General features: G+C 33.1%; 1 protein-coding gene across 1 annotated transcript in view; it reads left to right on the plus strand.

The window, feature by feature from the left end:
- DHX37 (DEAH-box helicase 37) overlaps nt 1-9,705 on the plus strand; it is a 1,097,190-nt gene that overhangs the window by 150,117 nt on the left and 937,368 nt on the right. Inside the window, exons 7-8 of the mRNA XM_044068525.1 lie at nt 2,334-2,429; nt 2,626-2,722. Of these exons, the coding sequence (XP_043924460.1) occupies nt 2,334-2,429; nt 2,626-2,722 (193 nt within the window). The remainder of the gene's footprint in view (nt 1-2,333; nt 2,430-2,625; nt 2,723-9,705) is intronic.

Consider the following 9,705-nt stretch of genomic DNA (forward strand, 5'->3'; position numbering starts at 1 on the left):
AGATTTACCTATACTTGATACCAAAATGAGATCAACTTTTTGGATATAAATTTGAAAAAAATCAATGTATGAGTTGTGTAGCAACATCTATAGAAAAGAGACCTATTCAAATTCAATATTACATTTTGATAGCTGCCATCCTTACCATCAAAGAAAAGGTATAATAAAGGGACAGATGGTGAGAACTTCAAGGCTAGTGAGTGAAAATATGGTCTTCAAAGATGAAATGTTTAAATTGATTGGCATGTTTTTAGATGGGGGCTACCCGCTTAAGTAACTATTAAATGTTAAAAAATAAATTTTGAGAAAAAGAGATGAAGTATACACCCCTATACTAAGAAGTACAGTAGTAGTGACACATAAAGAGGTTGACATAAACAAGGGAGATGATGTATTTGTACTGAGATAGAATCCATTAGCCCCCCCCCCCCAACTTGTTTCAAGTCTAAGAAACGGATGGAAATTTTGTCTAAATAGTGCTAGCAAAGAAATTTTAGGTATAGAACTACAAATAGTCTACGGTAGGGGTAAGAATTTAAAAAACATTCTTCACTAAATATATTTTTTTATTATTTCAAATAAGATGTCTTAAACATTACATGAAATAAAGATAAATAACATATTTACAATTCTAAAACATTATTAACTTCAAACCATTATATAACTATTTACATTGGTGTCTATGCAAATAACATTGAAATTCTATATTATATAGTTAGAAACATAAGATGATATATCTTCTTCGATCTTTTTAAAAAACATTCTTGAGAGCAGTCCAAGTGAGAAAAAACACAATGTCTCACTAATGACTAAGTGTGGGACATGTAGGTATTGCCGATTTAGCAATGATGGGACCGTACTTATGTGTTAAGGACTACAAATTTTCTATTTCATGTCCAGGTAAATGTAATTGTAATAGTACAAAACTTGTTTATGTGGCAACGTGCACAGCCTGCAATGGTTTTTACGTTGGTAAAACCATTTGCAGGCTGTGTGATAGAATCTCTGAGCACCTGAGATGTATTAAAAACAAAAATGAGCACAACACAATTTATTTACACAGTAAAAACTGTGTAAATTTTAATTTTCTTTTATTTTTGTGATAGAATATGGAATCATGAAAGGGGGGGTATTAATGCTGAGGTAGAAGCAAAAGAATTGCAATGGCAACTGAGATTCAATGCCTGTAATTCACCTGGGCTAAATGACAGTACTACTTTAATGCCTATTTTAAAAGTTAGGGCTAATACGATCTAAAGGTTAAGTTATGTTTAGGGTACTATAAACATTATAATGAATTACAATCTATAATTCTCTCTTTTCCTGCCCTGTATTCTCCATGTTATTTTACTGTCTTTTATATACAGTTTTATTGTGTTAATATATGACAAGAAGCTGTATTTTTTTATTTGTTTGTATTGGTGTTTCTTTATATGGTTACGACACCAGGATAATGTCATGAAATTGACTCTAGTTGATTGGTGTTGGCAATATGAATTCTTATTTAAAACTGTGTGTTTTGTTGAAACAGATGACTCTGAAGAAGCCAGACTTTGTTCCTGGCGAAAGCGCTTAGTTTGGTGCATTTGTACAACATTAAAGTTAAGTGATCTACCTTGGTGGTCCGGTTTATTATTTTTTGTTTGTGTTTTGTAAAGTCCCTTGTGGACTAGTGTGTGTTTTACAAATTATATCATTGTATTCATCCTTGAAGGAGTAAATGGGCACAAATGAGCAGTAGGTAGAAGCCACTTAGGTAGACCTAGGTTCAAATAGCAGCTTTTGTGCTGGAGGTATTTACTGGAGATGAGTGGAAATGAACAGGTGATTCTGGTTCAACTCTCTGATGTAAGGATGTTGGTTTTGATCCAGTGAGGGAGCACAATTGGAGAGAAGGCCCACAGTTAATTTTTTTTTTTTTTTGCATTTGGACTCAGGAGTATAAACCTGCATCTGTTCAGAACTGTGCACTCGACTGGGTTGTGGATTCTGTGCTTTGTATCACATTTCCTGGTCAGCTGGAAGAGGCCTGTAGCGGCATTCTAAAACGCCCCTCATAATGAAGGCCAAGTTTCAAGCTCTTGCCTCTCTGCTGGGCACAGAAGGGAACATATGGGCCTTTAGGGGATAAGTAAGACTTTATGGCTTGCAAGGGTGGGGGAAGGTAGTTTTCACTTCACCAAAGCCTGAGATCAATGGGAAGACTTGGGAAGAACAGATAATAATAATAATAATAATAATAATAATAATAATAATAATAATAATAATAATAATAATAATGTGAAACATTTTATTAGTTCTGTTGTTACAACTTTTTTTCTTTATTTATAAAGTACAGAGAATGGAATCCTGGGTATCACAGAGCCTAGACGTGTAGCTGCAGTGAGCATGTCTCACAGAGTTGCTAAGGAAATGAACCTTTCTGAGAGGTAAGGAATTTAACTGCTTTACACATTTTTCTGTCCCTGTTACCCCTTTAATTGTTGATGACTTGAACCATTTCTACAAGGTGATATTAAGGCTTTCATTTATGACTTTGGAAAAAGATCTTCAGAAAATGCTGTGGTTGTGTCAGTATGTAGTAGTGTCAAAAAGATGATGATTTTTATTTTGCTTTACACCTAGGGTCATTTCCTATCAAATCCGATATGAAGGCAATATAACAAATGAAACAAAAATTAAGTTCATGACAGATGGTGTACTACTAAAAGAAATTCAGACGGTTAGTCAAGTGTTTTACTTATAAAAATGCATATGAATCTGCACTAGTATGTGCTATTCTGCTCTTCTGTCCTCATCCCACTCTCTGTTTTTTTTTTGTTTTGCGTTTAACACCCCATCCCTTTGCCCTGACTACTTTTTGGGGTATATTAAAAGAGAACTTTAGAACATGTAGTAGCTTGTTGGAAGAATGGAAGGTTTCTTTCATGTAATGCATTTGTATTTTTTATGCACTTGCCTTATTTCTCCTCTTCACTAACAGATATTGTGTTGCTGTTTACAGTCAGATGTCCTTTGCATGACATTACGTTATGTATTCTAAATGTATTTCCTGACTTGTGCTTTTTTGCAATATTTTAAAATTCATTTGCTTATTTTAGTTTATATTTCAGTGTGGAGTTCTACCATTTCATTGATCCTTGTGGTACTTGGGATTAGCATTTTGACTTTTACCTATAAATGGCCGCTTAACTCTGGTGTACATTATTCTGGAGCATAATCTGGCATAAAAGAGGACTAAATGCTTATGAGACAACACTGGACAAAGGGTGGGTCACTTGAGTAGTTCAGTTTTGTTTCTTAGATGGAGAAGTATGTTAACAAAGATTATACATATGGGCTGTAGCTGAGTGGGCATGACATAATTGAAATGGCTTACAATGGACTCCCACCTGTGCCCTGCTGACCAGTACACTTAAAAGGCTCATACTTTTGTGTGTGTGTGTGTGTGTGTGTGTGTGTGTGTGTGTGGGGGGATGTGGATTATATCTGTTATCCTGGTTTGTTACCCCAAAAAAAAAAAAAAAACTCGGACACTTTCAACTACATTTGCTTTTTTTATCATCAAATGGCAGATGCAAGGAAACCACAAAACTGCTTTCACCCCAGACAGTAGCTTAAATCTTGATTTCTGCCATGAATCTTACTTAAAATATTTTCCCTGTATGGTAAAGTAGAGACTATAAATACTGTTTTCTTTTGAAGAAAGTCCAAAGTCCAAAAACAGAGGAAGCTCAACACAGCCAAGTGAAGTTTAAAACTTTAATGCTGCAGCAAGTAAGCGCTTTCACGTTTCAAGAACGCTTCATCAGACTTATACAACTGCCATAAATTCAAACCATTTAAATACTAACTCCAAACATAATCAACCAATCAGAAGTATAGACTAATTAATACAAAATTTATGCTAAGAACCACATAACTATAAACCTGTTGTATATGAATATGTCATAGAGATGCATTCAAAAATATGTATATATATATATATATATATATAAGCACAGAATTGCAATCAAAAATACATACTATGTCTATTACATTTCATCTTGTGTTGAATATATTATGTGGACCTCAACGTGAGTGTCAATCAAGAATATAAATTAAATTAGGTAATACGAAAATTAACATATGCTAAAAAACACATACACTACAAACCTATTGCATATGAATATTTCATAAAAACATTCAAAGATACATATATATAAAAAACATTTAAAAACATACTATGTTCATATTTTGTCACAATATATCCTGTGTTCACTATATTAAGTTGAAGCTCAATGTGTGTATGGACGTGCTGCCAAATCAAAAATATGCAATAGGTTTGTAGTGTATGTGTTTTTTAGCATATGTTAATTTTCGTATTAACTAATTTAATTTATATTCTTGATTGACACTCACATTGAGGTCCACATAATATATTGAACACAAGATGAAATGTAATAGACATAGTATGTATTTTTGATTGCAATTCTGTGTTTTTATATATATATATATATATATATATATATATATATATATATATATATATATACATATTTTTGAATGCATATCTATGACATATTCATATACAACAGGTTTATAGTTATGTGGTTCTTAGCATACATTTTGTATTAATTAGTCTATACTTCTGATTGGTTGATTATGTTTTGAGTTAGTATTTAAATGGTTTGAATTTATGGCAGTTGTATAAGTCTGATGAAGCGTTCTTGAAACGTGAAAGCGCTTACTTGCTGCAGCATTAAAGTTTTAAACTTCACTTGGCTGTGTTGAGCTTCCTCTGTTTTTGGACTTTGGATTTTTGGAATTTCGGTGGAAGGCTCTTTACTCAGCGCCACTTTGTTGTTTTATACATTGATTGACTGGTCTTTGTGGCTCTGAGACATGGCAGATACAAGCAATTTACTTGAATCAAGAGGTACTAATGTTCCTGTTAGTGCCTTCCAGGGAATTATGGTGATGTTGGAGAATCCTTTATTGAAAGACACTGAGAATGAATTAATGAATACTGACTCTAATGCCATTGATACAAGTAAGAGTATTGAAATACTTCAGTATACTCGAAAACTAGAAAATATTCTACAGAAGTCAAGGAGTATTCAATGGCAGAGACAACATATGGAGGCGTGTTTGTCCTTTAAGGTAATACCTAGAGGACTAAGAATACTTAAAATGCCTACCTTTGATACTGTATATCCTGATTTACTCACCAAGTGGCAAAAATTGAACTTGGAGACGAGTTTTGCCTATATTAGATTGCTGATTGAGAAATAGAGTTATCATATAGACAAGAGATAATATCTATTGAAAAAGAGCTAATGAAACTAGTTAGTACAATTGAAAGCGAATGGCTATCTGTTGATGTTTCATCTAGGATTGCCTTGCTGGACAACAAATTACTACTTGAGAAAAAGAAAAAAATTAGAGAGAGATCTAATCGATTTTCAAAGAGGCCAGGTGTTCTCATGGCCGAAAATCGATATTAGAAGTAACAAGAACAGTTATGCTAATGTCACGAAGACTCCATTCTGCCAGGAGAATGTTGGTGCAGCTTTAACAACGAACCCTATAAATCTCGGGACTGAAGACACACCCACGATCGTGACGTCGGAACGTACAGTGGTTCAGGAGGATGCTGACACACGAACGGAGGCTGATTATGGCGTCTCAGCCTCTGCAAGTGCTACTACCTCTGTCAGTGCTACCACGCTAATTTCAACAGAAGCGCCACGAATTAGCAGTTATGTGCACAAGGATCTAGGAGCCAGGAGCAAGTTGGCTTATACAGGAGTCAACTTACCTGTTGAGAACAGCTCTTTTTCTTTTCCGCTACCCATACAGAAACCAGTGCAATCGAACTGGTCCCCACATGGCATGGCGAGGAAACGGAAGATATCCGAGGAGAAACACGAGTTTCAGAAGAAGGTACTGAAATCTACAATGAAGATTTAATAGTTAACATTTCTAATCATGTTTTGAGTAGGCAAGAAAGGTCATTGTTGAATCGTGGCCTATCATTTATACCATCAAAGACTGCAGACATGACTGATGTAGTAGTTGATTTAAAAATGTTTATAAGACAAATAGGATTAAGTTTAATGTTTGGCAGTACTACAGAAGTGAAAAGAAATGTTTTTTTTAAAACCATCTACCTTTATTCCTGTAAATCACCCTATTCTAGAAGCCTTTGAGAAGGCGTGTGAAAGGGATTTATTTGAGTTATATAGAAGTGGTAATAAACCACAATTTTATAACTTAAGTTATGATGAGTTTTCAAGTATAAGGGAATTACAGAATAATTCTGAAATAGTTATTAGACAAGCGGACAAAGGGGGTGCAATTGTTATATTAGATGCAATAATGTATGACAATAGCATGAATTTAATGTTGAGTGATGATGAAACATATGGTGCTTTGAATGTTTCTACTTTGAATGAGTTGATAAAAAAAGTACATGCTGAATTTTATGACATGCTGCTTTGTGGCACTATTGATTTTTGATTTATATAAGTTTCTATTGGTAGAACAACCTACTATACTCATACTTAGGGGGTTACCAAAAATACATAAAGTTTTAACTAATCCCCCAATGAGACAGATAGTCTCAGGTAGAGGCTGGATATTGGAACCAGCCTCTATTTTTGTTGAACAAAAATTGAGACCTATTGTAAATGGTACAAGCACAATATTGAGTGACATGAAAGATTTTCTTGAGAGTTATGGTGATTATTTGACTATACAAGAGAATAGAGACAACATGGAAGATGAGCTATTAGTAACTCTAGATGTGGTCTCTTTGTTCACGTCGATTCCCAATAGAATTGGAATGGAATATTTGAGGTTATTCTTGATCAAGAAAGAAGTACCTAGGAACATGATTTTTAAAATTCTAGCACTTCTTGATTTAATATTGAACAATAATGCTTTTGTATATAAGGAAAGTTATTATCTGCAAACGAAAGGGGTGGCCATGGGCACCCCTTGTGCAAATTCCTATGCCAACTTAGTGTTGGCTTATTGGGAAGATACATACATATTAGGAAATGAATATTTCTATAGGTATATAAAATACTATAAACGTTTTGTAGATGATGTGTTTTTGATTTGGGCAGGCACTGAATGTGAACTCAATGAGTTTATTCAATATATGAATGGGACTACGACATTTTTAAGTTTTGAATGTAAAAACTCCAAATCAAATATGGAATTCCTAGATGTACAAATATGTAAAAATGAAGGTGATGTGCACTCAGAGATGTTTAGGAAGTCATGCTGGAGGAATAGTATTTTATATCGTACCAGCATGCATCCAAGACATATTTTTTTATAACATAGTTAAAGTCAGAGCATGAGAGTTTCCCGACTCACTACAAATGAGGAAATATTTAATAAAACACAAGAAGTACTAATGGAAAACTTTAAAACAAGAGGCTACAATACACTAGAGATAAATGAAGCCTTATTATCAGTTGAATCAAACAGAGATACCAGAGGGAAACCCTATTTACATAGACAAAAGAAGAATTATGAATTGAAAAGTAACAATATTGAAGGCATGAAAAGTTATAAGAGAATAACTATTCTCTATTGCAACTTAGATATGAAGATAAAAGATATAATTAGGAGGAATTGGAACATCTTAACAATAGATGATAAAATAGCGGAAATAGTGGGTGAAAGACCTAGTTTCGCACACAAAAATATGAAGTGACTTAAAAGGCTTTTATGCTATGAAAGTGAGGGCAGAAGACGGATTAATTCTATAAGAATAGGAACTTTTCCGTGTAGGAGCTGCAATCAATGTACTTTTATATCGGGTAGAAATAATTTTGAACATCCTGATACTGGTAAAATCTATAATATGAATTTCTATGCTGATTGCAAGTCGAGAGACATCATATACATTGCCACATGCCAGACCTGTTCATGCTTCTATGTGAGCATGACTAATAGAAGTTTAAGAGAACGTGTCAGGGAGCATGTATATGCAATACATAAAGAAAATGAATCCAGCGCTTTAGCTAGTCATGTTTTACAACAAGGTACATCACACAAGTTTAAGTTTACGGTGTTAGAACTAATAAGAAAATCAAAAAGGTTAGGAAATATCAGAAACTATACAGAAGAAAGAGAAAATAAATGGATCCTAAGATTACAAGGACACAAAGGACATGGTCTGAATGAACTTATAACATAAAAGCCATTCTTGGCAGCACGTCCATACACACATTGAGCTTCAACTTAATATAGTGAACACAGGATATATTGTGACAAAATATGAACATAGTATGTTTTTAAATGTTTTTTATATATATGTATCTTTGAATGTTTTTATGAAATATTCATATGCAATAGGTTTGTAGTGTATGTGTTTTTTAGCATATGTTAGTTTTCATATTAACTAATTTAATTTATATTCTTGATTGACACTCACGTTGAGGTCCACATAATATATTGAACACAAGATGAAATGTAATAGACATAGTATGTATTTTTGATTGCAATTCTGTGTTTTTATATATATATATATATATATATATATATATATATATATATATATATATATATATATATATACATATTTTTGAATGCATCTCTATGACATATTCATATACAACAGGTTTATAGTTATGTGGTTCTTAGCATACATTTTGTATTAATTAGTCTATACTTCTGATTGGTTGATTATGTTTTGAGTTAGTATTTAAATGGTTTGAATTTATGGCAGTTGTATAAGTCTGATGAAGCGTTCTTGAAACGTGAAAGCGCTTACTTGCTGCAGCATTAAAGTTTTAAACTTCACTTGGCTGTGTTGAGCTTCCTCTGTTTTTGGACTTTGGATTTTTGGAATTTCGGTGGAAGGCTCTTTACTCAGCGCCACTTTGTTGTTTTATACATTCTTCTGAAGAAAGCTGTACAGAATCTTTGTTTTCAACTCTGCAAAAACGTAACACTTTTAAGCTGAGGCTTGTAAAGTTTATCTAAACCAGTATTCCCAAAGTTTTGGTGAATAGCTTTCTGAACAATATGATGCTTTAATTTACAGAGTATATAAAAAACTATGGAGCAAGAATTTCCCATGAATAGTTTGCTGTTATGGACAGCAAGTCGGAGGACTATAAAAAGAGATGAGTAGTGTGCTTTTTCTCAAGCATGTTGAAGGGCTCAGAAGGTAAACAGGTTTTTTTCACATTTCAAGAAAATATTATAAAAATAACAATAATGACTAAATACAGATTGAGACACTGTATAACACTTTGTGTTTGGTGCTTGTAGTTAATGCCATCATGGCCTTTTTCTTGTCAGGTTTGCAACGTCTTAGCTAAAAGACCATATTAAAAAATGTCTTCTGGTGAAAAACTGCAGTGTAGTTGAGCTGTCATTATTGTAGACAGTGGTTCTACATTTGCAATATGGGAAAATTCATCATAGAAATATGTGCATACATATCTATCTATCTATATATATATATATATATATATATATATATATATATATATATACACATATATATATATGTGTGTGTATATATGCATATATCGCATTTTTACATTTACATATTTACATGAAGAGGTGGAAAGAGACTGCTTAAATGATGGCTTATGTTTGACGTTTTTTTTTTTTTTATAGGCAAACCAAAAAAGTAAAAGCTTTATTAACATCTTACTCTTCAGCAACATGCCTTCAAGGACTTGGGCAGCTCTT

Source organism: Protopterus annectens, chromosome 4.part0 (assembly GCF_019279795.1).
Source record: "Protopterus annectens isolate FY-2018-M chromosome 4.part0, PAN1.0, whole genome shotgun sequence".
NCBI classification, from domain to species: domain Eukaryota; kingdom Metazoa; phylum Chordata; order Ceratodontiformes; family Protopteridae; genus Protopterus; species Protopterus annectens.